At 44.1% G+C, this 19,168-nt stretch overlaps 1 protein-coding gene across 3 annotated transcripts in view; it reads left to right on the forward strand.

The window, feature by feature from the left end:
• LOC146178901 (putative protein kinase C delta type homolog) overlaps positions 1-19,168 on the forward strand; it is a 425,884-nt gene that overhangs the window by 394,246 nt on the left and 12,470 nt on the right. For all 3 annotated transcript variants that reach the window (XM_084578644.1, XM_084578642.1, XM_084578643.1), the window contains one exon: positions 3,650-3,838. In XM_084578644.1, coding sequence (XP_084434770.1) covers positions 3,650-3,838 — 189 coding nt within the window. The remainder of the gene's footprint in view (positions 1-3,649; positions 3,839-19,168) is intronic.

Genomic DNA, 19,168 nt, shown 5'->3' on the forward strand with positions numbered 1-19,168 from the left:
CCAGAGCCGTACTGAAAAACCAGAAGTTCTACGTGGCAATATAACCTCATAAAATATCATCTATTCGCATAGACTCTCATACGGTTTACATCATTATCATAAAATACGGTACAAAATTTATGATAATGTACAAGAAGCTATGAGACTTTGTGCAATTATATGCGACTTGTATGTGATTTCTTATGTGAATTAAGTGAGATTGTGTGAGAAATGTGAGGTTATTGCCTCATGCAATTTTTTAGTAGGGAGGTTTTGTGCTTACCGAACTCTCGATTTGAACATATAAAAGTTACGCGAATCGAATGACGTCAACGCGGTATTCATGAAATTAGAAGTGGAGAATTAAAGATGCGAAGTAAATGCCAAAAAAAAAAAGACAATAGTGCATTCCATTAGGAGCCATATTGGTTTGGGCATCAAAGACCATATTCCGACTCATGGCACAGTTTCTCCTGTATGTGGCATTCCTTCGGAAGCATGCGATTTCTGTTCGTTCTGTATGACCATGTATGCGCAGCATGATTGAGGGTATATGCTCGTGCACGTGAACTTTAAAAATCGGTAACATGCGTGCATGTGTTTGTAAGAACGCGTCAGCTCAGTAACAAGCATGATTTACGAAGGTAAATGGCGTCACGTTCACTAACTCGTGAGTTGATAATGTCCCATGTTTATGTGTTCTTTCCACAAAAATACGTCTTTTAAAAAAATGGTTGGGGGTGGGGGGGGGGGGGGGGGCTTTTTTAGCCTCTATGCAATGAAAATGAGTTTTTTTATGCTGATTCAAATATGTCACCGCATTTTCTGATATGTGAGTTAGTTTTCAACACATTTCGCATTTTCGCTCTTTTGTTTATAGAAACAGTAGAGAAAAAAGCACTAAACAGAGAACAATTAATTAACGTATGTCGAGACAGAACAGAGTATAAGGAACATATCTATGAACTACTTTTTTTTATCAAGACAGTATTTGTCCCTTTAGAACTTGTTGAAGTTCGATGTTGAGAAAAGTGGTTGATGTACCATTCTAATTAGGGCACGCGAGAAAATTAGCAAGCGCAAAATGCGAAATCAGTTCCGAACATCGCCAGTTTAATTAGTCAGGAGAATGCTGCAGTGAAAGCCATTCCTTTTTCTGCTCTAAAAGCGAAGATATCTTTCTTATAAACTATGAATCAGTGAAAAAATTGTGCTCTGAGTATAAGAGAAAAACATGAACAGACTTGGGATTTATTCAGCTTGTTTACGCCTATCAGTGAAAAAATTCTGTTCTGAGTAAAAGAGAAAAAATGAACAGACCTGGGATTTATTAAGCATGTTTCCGCCTTTATAGAGGTGAATAAATGACCCACGAAGTGAATTAGTTAGTAGGTATGTAGAAGATTGTCTGTAGACTTGCAAAATGTCATTTCCAAACAGTTGCTTTTTTTTTTTTGCACTTTTCGCCGCTTCAAGAGCCCTGTCCCCCCTTAAGGATGGCCTAGTAAAATACTTTGCCAAAAGCTGAAACAAAAAAATAGTGCGCCTAATAAATGTTTAAAATATAGGCGCAGCTTAATACTGGCACAAAACTGGGCACGAAAGATGACAACCACACATGTTTATTGGTAATGTCCTGTTATGGCCATCGAAAGAAACGCTAGTACAAAATGGGACGGCATTCTTGAAACTAAAACTTATTTAAGTACGCAAGCTAAATATTCTAGCTTGTTTAGTTTGTAGTTTCGCACCAATTGTGTGCTTGCGGAGGACTTGCGAGTCGACGTTAGAAGAAATGCATTGACTGAAGCTATGCACAGTGGTACCAGACCAGACAAGAAATACGACATGGGAAGTGGGACTTAAGATATATGCTTCAGTGAATGACATTCAAATGAAAACTATATGTTTTGAAGAGCTTCCCTACTCAGCGTTACCCTTGTAGTAATCATAGCTGAGTTATTTTTCTTTTCATTGTGTTTTATCTGAAATTTTGTTCTGAATTTCCAGCTGCAAAACGTTTGGGGTATAAGAACTAAACTAGAATCTTGTGCAAGCATAGATTTAATGGCTTTTCCAGTGGACTGACTTTGATAGCACTTCTCGTCGACGCGGCCTAATGTCAAGTAACGTCAGACAATGAGGTTTAAGAACGACTAGGCGCATAACTCGCTTCATATCTGCACCACGACTTCGGTGGCAAATAATGCAAGCCCCTTATCGAAGCGAAGGACACGTACCAAATAAAGTCGAGAGTGCTCTCGATCGGACTATAAGCAATAATTTTGCGGTTTACCCGTTGGTGAGGTAGAGGAGCTTACATAGTTCAATTAAAAAAAGAAAGCTTCAAATTATAAGGCGACTTATGTCACACCTTACCGCCACTACAAAGCGCTGAATCTTCGATAGCCATTACTACAACTTCATACGTGCAGTTCGCACTATCGTAATGAAACGTGGCTCGAAGTGTAACCTCTAATTAACGTTGCATTTTTCGACCGATAATAGTTGTCTTCCTGCCAAGGAGGAAGTCTGTTTAAACAACGTTTTTTTTTTTGTTTTTTTTTTTTTTGCTTAGCTTTTTTTTTCCCCCTAAGCACTTGTCCCATCTGGTCGCAAGGAGATTCGATGGAAACCAAAAGGGGTTGCTGGAAAGCGACAAGTTACGATAGCAAAGTTTGTTGCATTTTAATATGTTTGTACGCATTCACGAACGGGTGCTATAAAAAGACGGCGAAAAACATAAGTGCGCGTTCCTCTATCGCGATCATTTCGGACGCATCACAACGCTGTACCAACAGCTCCTGTGTTTTTTCTACGATCATGCGAGTTTTGACAGAACACACTTTGCAGCAAGTGGTTTCGTTTTCTATCACTAATGCCGCTGCGCAGTGCAGAAATCACGCCTCTCTCTTAATCATGTTAAAAAAAAAAATGCGGGGAGCACTTAAGATAGTACTTGCCGTGCAGGGGAATTCATTACTATTTTTAATCCACCGCGATTCACAGAATCTGCACCATTCGAAATAAATCCAACGCAATCACTCTTATTCCAAAGTAATACCACTTAAGACAGTTGTAGCCCACCAGAACCCAAACATAATTTACCATAATCTGTCCTATCCACCTCTTCCAAAATAGTCTACTGCAAACTACTAGACTCCGCTCTCAACGTAATGCAGCGAAATATACCATTAATCGGCCGCAAGTAGCCCTAATCCAACATTATGCAATGTATTCCACTCTTAATCCACCCTTAGTTCATCGCAATCTAACTTAACAGGCCGTGCTACAAGTTAATCCTGTACAATCCACCCTTAATAGATACAGTGCGCTGGAACTTGATCTTACAAAATCTACCAGAATCTAACGAAACACGCCCTTACCCTAATTAAATACAAGGTTAATCGAACGTGATTCACCATAATCCGGCCTTACGTCATATGCCCGTAAACTTTCAAATTTATATTTCCCTTTTGAATTTGGCGCCGGTTGCAGATTGGTCTCCAGGATGATGACGTCGCAGTCTTAATTGGTTGACCAATCTAAGGCTTTCAATACTAATGCCTGCCTGGCGTCGCGCAAGTACGCACATTCGAACATCCCATGTTCACGAGTCTTGTACAGCGTGACGCATGTGTTTATAAGCCTGTCCCGCACTGTGCCGCAGATCATCAAGGGCCAACACTACAACCAGTCGGTAGACTGGTGGTCCTTCGGCATCCTCACCTACGAGATGCTCATCGGCCAGTCTCCCTTCAACGGCACGGATGAAGACGAGCTCTTCTGGTCAGTCTGCAACGAGGAGGCCTACTACCCGAGGTTCCTCAGCCGAGAAGCCAAGTCCTTACTAGTCCTGGTAAGCACCCTAGCATTACTGCTAATTACTGAAAGACCTTAAGAGATGGCCCTCTGATCTCCCTGTTCCCCACTTAGTCCAAAGTGCTACTTGTGCAGTAAGCGTCTTTATCATCATCATTATCAGGCCGCTGGCTTTAACTGCAAATTACCAGTGGAAATTTTCAAGGATAGATTCGAATACAGTTTCAGATCGTAGCTGCAAATGCCTCGACCATGTATCAACCTCACAGGTAGCACAGAACAATAAATTGTGAAACCTTTATGTTAATTCCAGTAGCGCTGCGTAATTATTGAAATACTGCCCCACAGGTGGCTCAGTGGTTACGGTGTTGGTCTGCCGAACCTAACTAAGCGGGTTCAATCTAGGCCATGCCGGCCACTTTTCGATGAAAGCGAAAAGCAAGGAGCACATGCACTGCATGATGTCCTTAACCATAAAAAATTATTCCAGGCTGTCAAAATTTCTGCACCTTTCAACTACAGCGCCCCTCATAGACTGAGCTAATTTGGGACGTTAGATTCAGTGAATTAAACTACTGTAAGATTATTTTTTGCAAACACGGGAACACTTTAGACGGCTTTCGTGAAGTGAGAGCGAATGCATGAATGTCTCACTGCTGCGTGGCTCAGTCTAGTTAGGACGCTTGGATGCCGCTCAGTCAGTGTACATGGATTCGAACCCCATCGCAACGGACGTGTTTCGATGGAAACGAACCGTAAAATGATTCCGTCTGCTGTTCAGTGTCTGCACGTTAAAGATCCCCAGCTAGTGTGAATTATTCTACTGCCCTCCACTATTGTTTCTTCTTCCACCTTTCTCGTTTCCCTTATGGTGAGAATCAATTGTCCATCTACAGAGAAATATATTGCTCCATTCCTGAAGGTCAGTTTTCATTTTTTATCGTTATTTATTATGTCGCTGGTTGGAATCCCTGTGGCGATAGCCTCCAGCTTGATAGCAAGATCTGCGCTCTTTGCAACGAAAAATCGTTTTACACCCCTTCAACCCTATCAACGAAAGGTTGCATCAAAGTTTTTGGCATGAAAGAGGGAAAACCTAATACCACCTGGAGGCCTCCTAGTTATGCCATGCGAGAGAAAAAGGGAGAGCTAGAGCCTACGGGAAGAGAAAAGGAACCGCGACACAAAGAGGATAAAGACGAGAAATGGACAGAACGACAGGTCCTGGACAGGTATTCGTCCTGTTTGTGTCGCGGTTCCTTTTCTCCCACAACTATGTCGAACCAACTGGCCCAAAACTTCCCCCTGTTGAATCTACTGGAAAAGATCGCTCACTTTGTCGCTTTGGGTTAGCAGCAGATAAGCCCCAGAACTGCTCCAGGAATTAACTGAATGTTTCTTTTTCTATTCAACAAACTTCTCATGAAAAGAGATGCAGGGCCTTTCGCCGATTATGGGAGGGGCCCTTACCACAAAGATATGTGTTATGCATGCCATTGTAGCACTCCCCAATTCAGTGGTTAGAGAGCCGCTAGATGAGGACTGTTGTGACGGCTAAGTTTTATGACCATCGGTCGGCCTCAGAAGTAACGCTAGCCGATGTAATTTCGTCTAATGGTCATAAAGTGTCCTAAAAATTAGCAAACAACTTTATATGCGCAATTTCAGAAATGTGGTCTACGTTAATTGAAGACATTGTTCTGACGATGTGCTCTGCCAAGCATTATTATGGTGCTAAAAATAAACACTATTACGCCCGAAATCGTAAACATTATAAAACTTTTACATTCTGCCCAAATCTATTTGGCCCCGGATGCCCATTGGCTACGCAATAGGAACATACTTCCCTTGACTCAGTGCTCGGCTTCTGCGGGATGAAATGCTTGAGTAATTTGTCTTGCTTTTAGCCCACCTTGTGTGAAGGTCCGCAGTATAGGCTTTACCTAAGGCACATTTAAGTCCCTCGCGGAGTAAGGCCCAGTCATGAATTTTATTTTAATTCTGCCCTCCGCACAGAGGCCTGCACAAAGTTATATAAATGTTATTATTATGAGTATTCACTTTTCATTGTGGACTCGCTTACAGAAGCTAGGGTTGCTTTCTGACAGGCTGAATCCGTAATTACCGCTTGTGAGGCAGACAAGCGCGCTATTGTAATGCGCATTTCTGCGTGTCTGTGTGGCTGACCAGCGATGCACTATTCCTTTCGTGCGCGACTTTCCATTCCGAGTGAAAACAAGTATTTTTGATTTACATACTCAATGAGCGCGGTGGATGTCTTTTGGGCGTTTAGAACGTCCGAGGGATGTCCACGGGAGTTTCAATGCCCATTGAATAGCAAGGCCTGATCCTAGCACACTCAGTTGGTTGGTTTCACAACGAAAAATGCCAATGGTCAATTTTCTACAAGCATGAACAATAGGTACCAGAAACTCCAAATAGCTGAAAACAGCTGTTAATACATAATGCAGGATCCCTGAAATAAGCAATATTAAATTGTGCGATGATTCAATACCGAAGTGCGCGTGAAGCAAGAAATAAAAAAAAAACGTTGGTACACGTGTAAAAATCTGCAAGCATCATAAGGGCGGAAGTCGTGTTACCATGCTCAACTCGCCTCTACTATTTGTCTGAAATAACTCAATCAATCAATCAATCGGTTCTACTTAAGTTAATGACAACCCAGAGGGCTATGGAACGAAAAATGGTAGGAGTAACATTAAGAGATAGGGAGCGTGCAGAGTGGGTCAGAGACATAACTCAAGTTACTGACATTCTATAGTGGAAATTAAGAAGAAGAAATGGGCATGGGCAGGACATGTAGTGCGAAGAGAGGATAACCGATGGTGCTTAGGGTAACAAACTGGATTCCAAGAGAAGGAAAGCGTAGCAGGGGGCGGCAGAAGGTTAGGAGTGCGGATGAGGTTAAGAAGTTCGCAGGGGTCATGTGGATGCAGCTTGCACAGAACCGGGTTAATTGGAGAAATATGGGAGAGGCCTTCGCCCTGCAGTGGGTATAGTCAGCCTGATGATGATGATGATGATGATGATGATGATGATGATGATGATGATGATGATGATGATGATGATGATGATGATGAATCGATATAAATAGCGTGCCAGTTACAGCACACTCGTAGAAAAGTCAGCGAGTTCGTAATCTATACAATCTTGTACATAGCACTTTATTGGCTAAAACGGTCGGGGAGGGGCTGTTTTGTTTCACCCTAAATCACTCGTTATCTTGATGGCAGGCATTTTGAGCTTCAGCACCGTGACTTATATATTTTTCAGTAATCCACCCTGCACTTGAACACATGTCCCGAAACGTCGGAGAAGCAATATTCTTCTCACGCAAACGTGCAAGACCGAACAACCTAGCTGTGTTCGGGAAAGTTGCAGTTTTTGGTCATTAGCACAAATGGCGTTGTTGGTTCAGTTGGTTTTGAGACGCTTTCCCGCTGATAGCCTGGCTTCTCTCCAAAGCCATGAACGTGGTACCTTACGTTTCATGTCTCGCATATAGATGTCTTTCATAAAAAATAAAAAATGGTGAAAGTCAAGCTGTCAGCCTCCTTTAGCCCATTTAGTCTCTGTAACAGTCCTCTATGTTTCGCCTGACATGAAATGGCTTGTCCGTGCGAAGCATGTTATGTGCAAACTGCAAGCTTCATACTTAATGCCCCCTCCCGCGATTTCAAAAAGAACTCGATTTCGCGGACAGGATTGCTTGAAAACCGGAGGAAGAGCACTGCTTTGTATAGCAGTGAGCTGTTTCTGGGCTGTCGTCGTCCAATGTTTGCTGTAATTGTTACCTACCGTAGAAGGCCGCAGGTGTATAAGTTAATGAGAAACTATAAAAGTTATCGTGTGCGTGGAGAAAATAGGCACGCAGCCAGAAACGAAAATAGGGGATGTTGGATTGCAATGCACGGTGTGTGAAAGTTCCGAGACGATTATGTCAATCTGGTGTCAGACCTAAACAGAAAATTTATACCACTCATACAGGCCACTGACCATGAGCATGCTTACTCAGGAGTGTAGTATACGGTGAAAGTATGTGGTAATCTAAAGGACTGAAAAAAAAAGGAAAATAGAAAAAAATAGAATGAGGGAAAAAAAACTGTGCCTGTGCTTTTACGGCGTTCTGATTGGCCAAGGCGGGATGCGTCCCTACCTGCCATCTGCAATGCCACACTTGAACGCGCGCCAAGGAACGCCACGCGACAGGAGCGATGGTGTACCGTCCAAACTCACAGTTGCCGGAGAAAGTGTGATAGATACTGCGCCTTTCCTTTCCTAGCTGTAAACCAGTTATAATTATATGTAGCACTGCAACGAATGCCGATAAAAGATGCTAACGATGGGAGGCAGGTTATAGGATAGAGGAAGGGTAGGCTTTCGCCATTTTCCTCTTACGAGACATCTAAGAGACCCAAATTTTTTTTCGCTATACAGGAACATTTTATTGGCCGGAAAGAATGATATTCGGGTATTTGCAAACGTATGACAACGAAATTAGTCACGTGAAAATGAGACGTACACACTCATGCGGTAACTTTGTGTTTTCTATTCCGCTCAGATTTCGTTCACGTACTACGCCATTCAGCTCTGCATTCGGTGCATGCGTTGCGATTATTAAGGACTCTAGATTTACACCTAGTGCGATAGTTAGTATTGTGTGTAAATCCTCCCCATTATACTGTCTGCACTTTTACTTGCAAATTCGCCCTCCGGGAGAGCACACTGCCACGGCCGCTCGATCACTGCACTATAGTCCACTTCATTAGCAGCGAGTTATATTAAAAAATGCGCCTCTGAATATTGCCTATATGCCCGTACAACAGACACGTGTTTACGTTTCTTCATTTTCTTCCTTTCTTTCATCATGATGACTGCCATGAAACAAAATCGATCAGTTACTAATAGAAAGCTCATGGTATTATTGTAATGGCTGTGGCTAAAGGTACGTCCGACGGACCCGATCAATGGTCTTAAAGGTACGTCCGACGGACCCGGTGCGTTTTTGTTCGGGATACGACGGACGGATCCGGGAAATATTTTTCAGAGGTACGGCGGACGGACCCGATCGGTAGGGTTCTTCCGACGGACCCAACGCATTTTTCTCCGATCTGGGCCTTGGGATCCGTCGGGAAAGCCGGACGGATCCGAGATCCCGGACGGATCCGAGACATGGTACATTGACCTTGTCCGAGATCCCCAGATGTGGTTGTAGCAACAATATGGTAGCCATATGTAGCCAAATCGAAGTTGGTATGAGGTGTACTACGTGCGAGGTGCAGGAAGTATGTTACTACTGCATGCGTGAAATGTGAAATTACAAAGAATAGTACAGTGGCAAGAATAGTGCCTAGAATGGGTGATATACTACTTGATGGCATGATGATAGGTTTACGTGAGTTGGACCGCGGCAGGGTCGCAAGCACGACCAGCGCAAGCGCATGTAATCGCGGTGTTGACGGCCAGCCCGCGGCCCGCACGCCCGCTCATTCCTCGTTATCATGTGGATTAACGTCTACGACGGTCGTTATAGTTATGTAGTTTTGATTCTTCAAAGTTTCCTCACTTCTATCTGTGATGAGATGTGTCACGTAACGCATCGCTTTCTGCTCGCATTGAGGTTTGGTGCTGCAAGTTATACGTAGTCGCTGAAAAAGCTGGGTGCCGCCGGAGTGTCTCCAGCCCAAGCATCGCGTCATTCGTGTTTGTTGGAGGTGTGGTTTGTGCTTACCGTGAGATGCTGTGATGTACGGATTACGTCCTACTAGAGTGCTGTGTGAGACTACGAAGAGTGCTGTGATGAGTGCGCCGATGTCTGGACGGACATCAGTGTGTCCGTTTATGATCGGCGATGTTGCACGTGCATGTCAGTGTTTATTAGGTGCAGTGGTAATTTATTTACACGCGCTGTGCAACAATCAGACGAAAATAAGTCATCGACAATTTTTTAGCCTGCACTACAGAGCTCAAAACTCGGAAAATGGGAATGCACATGATGCAGTTTTCGCATGTTGGAGTGGACCGAAAAATAAGTGCCCAGCCCACACCGCCGGGATGCGCATTACTACAGGTGAAATGGTTCAGGTTTCTGTAAAATAGCTGCCTGGCACAGCACCTTCCTAAATTTTCAGGCTTTGTACTATTGTTGAAGGCCACTTTATCATTAATAAAGGAACGAATATGCTTTATGTGTTAATGACTAGTACTTTTTCAACATATGTTCATTTATTTTTCCCTTAGTTTCCTTTGTTTTTCATGGTAGACAAACACAAATAGTACACTTTTAAACTTGTCAGTCCAAAGCTGAACATGAATATCTGCCATACATGTGACAGCTTTAATGCTAGAAAGGTTGACGTGTATAGCATGTACGTAAACGCTGCGACATCTTAGTGGCACGTTCGGCTACTTGCCCCAAGGTCGTGATGTTTAATGCCAGTGATGGCAGTCGCACTTTGGTGCAGGTGAAATGCAAATGCTTCTGTTTCCTGCAAGATGTCAACGCAAAGTACAAAGCCTGGGCAGTTAAATTAGTCTGGAGCTCTCCACTACGGTATTTTTCATAGCTACATATGTCACTTTAGGATGTGAAACCCTACTTGCCATAGGTAGGCTGCATTGTTTTTTAGATTTTGTAACCTCTCATCTATGTTTTGCAACATTTGGCTAATTTTAGTTCTCAAACAGTTGTTAAAGATGAAACCGAAGCAGTTCTTGGCATGGTTTCCTGCTTGGATTAATTTGCTAATTGCAGTTCTTTGAAACTTGCATCAATGCTGGACAGTTCAAATAGCAGGCAGTTGAATTACAGAAATGATGTGGATCGTGCATAACAGTTCAGACAAATGGAAAGTAACGGTCCCCTCCTTGCATGCATAGGTGCCCTTAGACAAATACATGCCCGGGTGTGTGATTGTGACTCATATCAAGGGTCAACAGAAGGCCATGTGGAGCCAGTGTGATATTCTTCATGAAGGCTAAAGTAGAATTGTACAACAGCTGCTGTACCATGCAGAAAACAATTGATCGTTTAGTGTATGATTAACTGACCATGAATAGCATCTTACTCAGAGTATGATGTGATATATATCTGGTTTAGCATCCCAAAATAACTACGGCTATGAGGAACACGATAGTTGAGGGCTCCGGTATAATTTCGACCACCTGGGGTTCTTTTACATGCACTGACACCGCACGGTGTATGACGGCTTATTGTTTCGCCTCTATTGAAATGCTCCTGCTCTGACTGGAACCAAATCTGCATCTTTGGGTTCAGCAGCCAAGCACTAACTACTGAGCCAGCACAACGGGGCCAAGTATCAAAATGCATGCCATTACATTTCCTTCTAGCCTGTGGTTTTCTTCACAGAACTAATGTATACAAGGAAAAGTAAATAGCAAGAAAACACTAGTTTTATTGCACATTATATTCACATTTCAGCAAACATTCTCTAGGAAAAAAATTCTCATAATGTTTGCATGGAAACCATGAACATCTTACAAAAACAAAACAATGCACTTACTCCACTCCAATTATTAATGGGCAAGGTTGCATCTATGCTACTACACTGCACTTATCACAAAACCACAAGCCCCATCTGCTTTGGCCAATCACTTGATGAAACTAACGGAGACAGATGTCGCACACCACAGACTGGTCGTCTCGCAACATATCTCTGCATATGTTGCATTTCAATTTCATGCCTTTCCACTTAGCTTCAACTGTTCCCAGCATTACTAGTCACCCATCTTTTCTGAAATTCCTTTTTACGCTGTTGGGATCAGCATCCTTGTTAACGATGGTCTCTGGAATTTTCGATGCTATCATTTTCACATCTTCCTCATCTGGAAGAATGAAGGAAATGACAAGCTTTGAGCAGAAAAAAAAATTAGGGAGACTCCTAATCTCTACCTGTAAGGGTATGGTGTGCCAGCGTTAATGGTTCTTGTCTGCAGATCCCACTGTGGATTCCCGTTAATTTACATGCCCTTTGCTACAAACATAATTACTAATTCCTTAATTCATGTCTCTGTTATCTCAGATATACTCATTAGCATACGGTCGTAGGCTGCCCTGTTAGGTGATAGACAACCTGGCATAGACCTCTGTAAGCCTCAACCTTTCTTAATTGGAGCTGAAACGTCCCAGAACATATTTCAAATATAACTTTGTAAGCTTGACTTAACAGCTCCTGCCATGTCATGTGGCCTCGTGACATTTGGCTCGTGGCACTTTTGGCTCGTGGCACTTTTGGCTTGTGCACAGGGGTCATCCGTTAAATACTGGTTAACATGCATGAAAAATACATTTTCACACAAACTGGTGGCAAATGGTCAAGTGGTGCACTGCAGATTCTGAAATGTATACCTATATGCATGCAAGGATCGCATCATCACATAACATGATCAAGAGTTCTATCAGTACCTGTAGTTACATAGCATTTCAATGCCCATTAAAGGACTACCTCAGACAATGGTTGTTGTTACCACAAGACCTGTTCTAACAAAGTACTGACACCATTCCACTGAGCGATGGACATGTATATGCATACCCTAGATAGCTCATGATTGTGGATCTCATTTATTTCTATTACTTCCAAGGAGTTCCTGTCGTCAGAGACCCTACACTTTATGAAATCGGGACAGTTGTCTTGAAAGGTGATGAAAAGAAATAACCAGGTTACCTTGATGCAATGCTAAATTACAGAGGGTGAATATGCTGCATGAAGATACCAAGAAGCTTGTACAAAGAAAAGTGAGAGTGAAATGGCAGGATTTTTGAAACATTGAAATAAACTACAAACTATACTTGTCAAACCTGTCATTAAGGAATGGAAATCATGCAGTAATCAAAAACACAACATGGAGGCCATTTTAGGTCATCTTCACAAAACACATACCCACACCTCACACACAGCTTCATACCTATGAAAGAGGACAAACCAATATGCAAGGAGTGTGGAGATGAACTAACAATAAACCATATTTTACACGTGCGTCATAGTCGAGAAAATAAGAGGAAACATTTTGTACAATTTTGCAACAGATCCCTTTCCATCCCAGCATGATCCTAGGAAATAAATAAGCGAGTAAGTGTCCTGTTTAAGTTGTTGCGCATTTCTCTTATATACTATGCAGAACCAACTAGCCCGACAACACGCTCTTCTGAACTGTAATCCTAGGAGAGACGTGCAAATTTCCTGCATTTTTGGTTTCTTAAAATGTTCCTAAGCAAGCTACATCCTAAAGAACATTTTAGTCATAACACACAAATAAATACATTAAACCTTGTTCTTGGTGCATGGCAGCATTAGTCGCTTATGCACCATAAAAATCAACACAATGCTGTAAGGTATACCTTGGTTAGCTATGTTATATGAGACAAGCTTTCGGTCTGGTGTGGTCCTTATTCACGTGAAAGCGCTGTCATGAGGGTCTATGTCCCAGCGATCGGAAAGTGACCTATTCCAATAATTTTACAAACTGAAGGCAATTCTACAGATTTCTAAAGACTGGAGTGCTCAACTGTTTTATCAACGTCCGCCTGCTTTGACAGCCTGGAGTGAAACTGTTGAAGAGAATACATTTTTGAACATTTAACGCGTTTCTGGAGGCGTTGCTTTCAATTACGGGGCCCACAAAAAGCAGCTGTATGACAAACGCCGCCTAGGTAGGCTTTCTAGCAAGACAGCGGTGTAGCGTGGAAAATCGCTCCACCGGTCCATCGCTGGCGCGGCTGACTTGACAGGCGAACTGTTCAAACTTACAGCTACTGACCACACCTGAAACACTGAATTGCGCATGATCAAGGCAGAATTTCTCTAACACTGAGCACTGGTAGCTATCGATTTCGCGCCCAAAACTGTGAAAATCTGTCCTCTCTTCGATCATTGATACGTCCACGGTTGAACATTTATGCGCCTCGGGGTAGGCCAGCCGTTGGAACATGGATGCGTGGTTGTAGCAATGATCACTTGCATGGCGCACTCTGCAAAATTCCAAGAGTCAGCTTCTGCAACGAAATGTGCAGCGCACATTTTCTACCGCGTACCCAAGTCCGGCGATGCATGCATATCGATCCCGATCGTTTCAAAGCTGCGCGGCCGTTCAGTCGGGTCATGCTAACCTCGAGCATGCGGGTGTTTAAACTACGTGTACGCAAAATTCAACGACAAGAAAAAGATGCAGGCTAAGCACTTTAGTCTAGTCTTCCCCTAAATACCAAAGAACATTGCTGTTCACAGGGAATTCGGATCATTCGCGCTTCCGGCTTTCCGGTTGTGCACTCTTGCGGTGCGGTGCAGTAGGTCTTCGCTTCGACGAGTCGATGTGCAGTGCAGCTCGCCGCAGTAACAGCGGAGGCCTCTAGTAGATTCGGCATGTCTTCTGCCACGGCTCTGAGGTAGAATTTAAACGAAGAATTTAGCTAGAAGCATCCTGTTTCCTCGGTCTGCATGTGAGGAACGAGCATAATGCCATTTCACATACATACTTTGGACTGCCGAATATGTTCTGCATGGCGAGGTGTGTATATGTTGTGCCGGCGCTAGATCTTCGGAGGTCGATGCAGGACCTAAGACAGCGTAAATGCTAGGAGTAACTCGCTTACATTACGGGCAGATCGAGGTAATAGTTTAGTGCGAAGCGAAAGCTGCTCGTGAATGTGCGTATCTCGATGCCAGCTGGTGAAGCTGGTGCAGTACGTAGCATCGCTTGCAGCTATGTGCGTGACAGCGATGCTTGCCGTACACAACCCTAAGTGAAGACCGTGATCTATGTTAGAACGGATGCACTCTTCGTAGCACCTCATCGAGAGTCGCGGCTAGCTGATATCATAGAGGCTATAAGATTCATTCACGCGTAGCAAGCGGAATGTGGCCGCGTTCGACGTGCATATAGCCATGAGCCTGTATATCGACGTCCGCCGTATCTTTACGAGAATCGAATGGATACGTCGGACGTACCTTTAGACACTTCGTATTGTAATTGGTAACCTTCAGACGAACGTTGTTTGCCGTTACGAATAGAAATCCCATGACAAAAGCAAAGATGCTAATTATACCTTCATACGCGAACGATGATCGAATGAAGGTTACAAATTTCATGCAACTATCCTTTCGTCGTGCGATTTCCACTTGTAACGACAAAAGCTCCCTTGAAAGTTACAAAGTTCACTGTCCTTGCCTTGAAATTAGTAATTAACCGATTGATTTTGGTATGATGATGAAAGGACTTCGCCGGAGATGCATTGAAAGCTGACACATGCTAAATAATTAGTCAGCCATTCGAAAAGCAAATAAGTTTTGGAAGGTTAGACCTCAATGCAACGAGTTCACAAGTAAGAAAATAGCAACACCAATATCAGACCGACTATGTGCAAGCAGTGCAAGTGCTATGCATAAGCCTAAGTTACAGGGCTCTAGAATCTACCTAAGTGCTCCACTTTCTAATGCATATGCATAGGTTTCTGTTGACTTTCACCAGATCATGTCTTCATCTGGCCTCGGTGGTTCAGTGGTAGAATACTCGCCTGCCACGCGGGTGGCCCGGGTTCGGTTCCCGGCCGACGCAGATTTTTTTTTTTTTTTTTTTCGTAGTACGTTTAACCCCACCTACGGAGGCTGCGTTTCGATAGGGTCGAAACGGAAGGCCACCCGTGTGTTCTGCGGTGTCAGTGCAGTGAAAAGACCCGGTCGAAATTTCCTAAGCCCTCCCACTACAGCGTCTCTCATAGCCTGATTCGCCTCAGGACGTTAAACCTCGTAACCATTAACCTTATCGCGTCGTCTTATCTTGGCAGCCATGAGCATTGCATTTGCAGGATATGTGGTATGCAGCGCCGGTGTATTTGCGGTCTTGTTTCTCGAGCACTCGTAGAAGATACGTTCTACTGCGAACCTGACTTGAATCTCGAGCCAATCATTCTAAACGAATCGGTTCTACTCGAATAATTTCCAAAATGCACTGTTCTAACGATATCCAAATTTTAGAATATTCGCACACCCTGTCATTCACCATGCCACAAGGACAAAACCATCCCGCTTAGCATTCACTACATAGCCACAGAAAACGAACTACTCTTCGCATTTGTGATCCAAGTTTCAGTCTTGTACACACATCATAAGCCGCGGCTGCGTTTCGATGGAGGCGAAACGAAGTGGCGTCCGTGTGCTGTGCGATGTCAGCGCAAGTTAAGATCCCCAGGTGGTCGAAATTACTCCGGAGCCCTCCACTACGGCTCTTTCCACTTTCATTCCCACCTTCCTCCCCTCCCTTACGGCGCGGTTCGGGTGTCCACAGAGCAAGTGTGACAGTTACTGCGCCTTTCCCTTCCTGTAAACCAATTATTATTATTATTACACACATTGCACATTCTCTTTATTGCCATTATAATTGGATGAACTAGACCTGTTAGCGTCATATATTTACAGCGGGGCAGGGAAGTAAAACGGAATTCGCTACTACGGCGTGAGCAGATTGATCGCGGCGCACATGATAAATCAGTCGACGGCACTGGCGGAAAGGCCTCATGTGAGTGGCATCTACCGATCCGTTCTTGATCAAAAAACTTTAACCGTGGTAAAAAAGAAAAACATCCCCCGGCGTGTGTGAACCTCAGTCTACGGCCTCAGTCGTCTTTCTTGCGAGCTCTGTCGATCAGCTTGAGCTGGTCACCGGGCGTCAAGCAGGACAGCGCATTTGCAGGGGAGGAGAGGAGTGGCATTCGCCACCGCGAAAATTTGTCAAGCCGAATAAAAAAATTACCGAGAATGTAATCAGACTGGAGACGTGTTTCCCGAGAATTAATGCAGCCCAAGCTCTCACAGCTGTATCTTATTTGATTTTATTTGTTCTATCTTCGTCAAAATAAGTGCCACAACGCCGTAATGAGCAATCAAAATAGGCTTTAATCAAAATTCTTCCCCCCTCTCCTTCAGTGTTGTCTACGATACCCTATTCCTTATTAACGTCCTGACAACGACCTGGTTGTATATGACCGTAGTAAACCAGTTAACTTAACCATAGCAGTTAACTTTTTTATTCTTACGCTCAGTGATTAGTTATAATTGGAAGTTTTCAGCCCTCCATTAATAACAGCCATATCACTTGACCGGATTTCTAACGCAGAAGGACGAGGATAATAGAAACTAAATGGGCAGGGCACAGCGCTTCGGGGACACTTCTATGTCCTCGTGCGTCTCCGCTTCCAATACGTTAAAACGTACACCGACAAGTCTTCAAGGACTTTCTTGCACCGCATAACTTTTTTAAAATTTCGAAAACGCGATTGCCTTGGGCGCTACAAAATAAAAAAAAAATTGCCATTAGTTGCGATTTTCGAAAAGCGCGCGTCTACGGCGTTATGCGCAGCGTCGCTTTTCGGCGCGCGCTTTTGAAAAGGTGCGCACGGAGGCAGAAATTCGTTGGGCAAAAACACCGAGTGATGTCGCGTTTTCAGAATTATAAACGCGAGCTACGTTCCTGCTCCTTGGGGGTGCATTTCACAACTATCGAGTAGGGATGAAAAGCTGCACTCGCTCCGCGTCAGCGCTATCACTAGCTGCAGAAAACAACTGGTCAAGAATTTTGCTGTGTTAATCACACGGCCACCCTTCCAGACCACACATTGCAAGTGTGCTGAAGCACTAAAGGTTCCAGAAAGCACTGTATAATGTGCAGTAGAGAAATGCGAAAGCCTGAAGCGGTACTGCTGCGCACGGTACATCGCGCGCCCCTTGTAGTGATTTTGCTAGCAATGCCAGCGCTCATGCCGCACAGTGGAAATTTCCTTCCCCTGGGGCGCGTTCGTTGCAGTGCTCCTGCAGGTGTGGAACTGGCTGAAAGGTGTCGCTTCTGTCACGTGACGTTCCCATATTCACGAGACATTCTCAGGCCACTTCGCGTGACCTGTCATGTGATGCTCTCATATAGTCACGTACGTGATGATCGTCGTGTCATTAATTAAGGAGACAACTAATCACGACTTATTTATACATTAACGAGATGGCGTTTAAGCAATGCGTGACGTACGAGACCACATTGACAGGAAGAACTGGGAGGGTGACAACATAGCCCGGGCTTGCTTAAAGCGGAGCTTACCGTATTTCTACGTATATAATCAACCCCTCCCCCCTCCACGATATCTGGGCTTTAAATCTCTTGCTCACTCGCTTGCCAAGCCGGAGTTGTCGAAGTCCCAAGGTAGCGGGGCGTCTGTGGCGCGAGCATAGGCTTCTTGTGTTCATAACGCCAAAAGCCGGCTGAAAGCGACCCCGATAACTCTATCAGCGTTTTGTTACGTGGACCTGGAATCAGCTGTTATTCCGCGGATGTCGGCAAATTTCGCAGGTATCGCGGACACGCGTTGGGTGCAAGCGACATATGTGTGGCAGCCATAATGAAGGTCGCGAAATAAGTTTGAAGATGGATTCCACAGGCTGAGGTTGAAGGGAAATGTAATCGCGTTTTCCGAAGACCTTTGTCGTCTGCAAAATACGCGCCGGTCTCGTCAAGAATCGCCATGAAAACGGAGTTTTCTTTTCAAACCTAAACACTCCCCCCCCCCCCCTTCCCTCCCCTATTCGACATTGCGTTCGTGAACACGGGTAGTTAGAATTGAGTAAGTAAGGTATATCTATGTCGGGTAGTCTTCCGCATAATGTGGCAGCTTTCGACTACACGCAGATAACAGGAGTGCATATGTATAACGGGTTTAGTGTTTATAAAGGAGTCGCAGACACGTACGCGATGACCTACAAGGGTAACCGCAGACGGATGCATTATTGCTGTCGAGTCATAATAGCCCTATGAAGTCAGAGCGTATAGGTGTCCTGTTGTTTGATGCTGCGTAGGAATGCCTACCGAATATTTTATTCGCTCTCACCCTCTTTCCTATATTTCTTGGCCCCCCACAGTCACAAATGACCCGGCACTGTCCGCAGCCGTACTATGCATAAAATGTCTCCCTCTTCCCTCGTATTTGTCTGGGTACGATTTGGGACTCGCTGTGGTGTTGCTGCCGCCGGTAATTTTAACAAAGTATCAACATATTTGAAAAGTTGCTAATAAAGAATACGATTCGATAAGACTACAGACAACTTTGGTGGCACATACCTTGCTTGTTCCTGGGCAGGAAAGCAAGGATATCCTAGCGGAAATAAGGAATGGACAGGATCAAAAGGTCTCTCAGGGCAACGAAGTGGAACTTCTCGAGAGAGAGTAAATATACACAGCGGTGGGTGGCAAGAAGGGGCGTGGACAACCGGGTTCAGCGTCCCAAAGAGAGTCGGGCTATGAGAGGTGCCGTAGTGGAGGGATCAGAAAGTTTTGACCTCCTGAGGTTTCT

The sequence above is a fragment of the Amblyomma maculatum genome, chromosome 9 (genome assembly GCF_055883805.1).
Source record: "Amblyomma maculatum isolate TAMU_Amacu chromosome 9, ASM5588380v1, whole genome shotgun sequence".
Classification (NCBI taxonomy): domain Eukaryota; kingdom Metazoa; phylum Arthropoda; class Arachnida; order Ixodida; family Ixodidae; genus Amblyomma; species Amblyomma maculatum.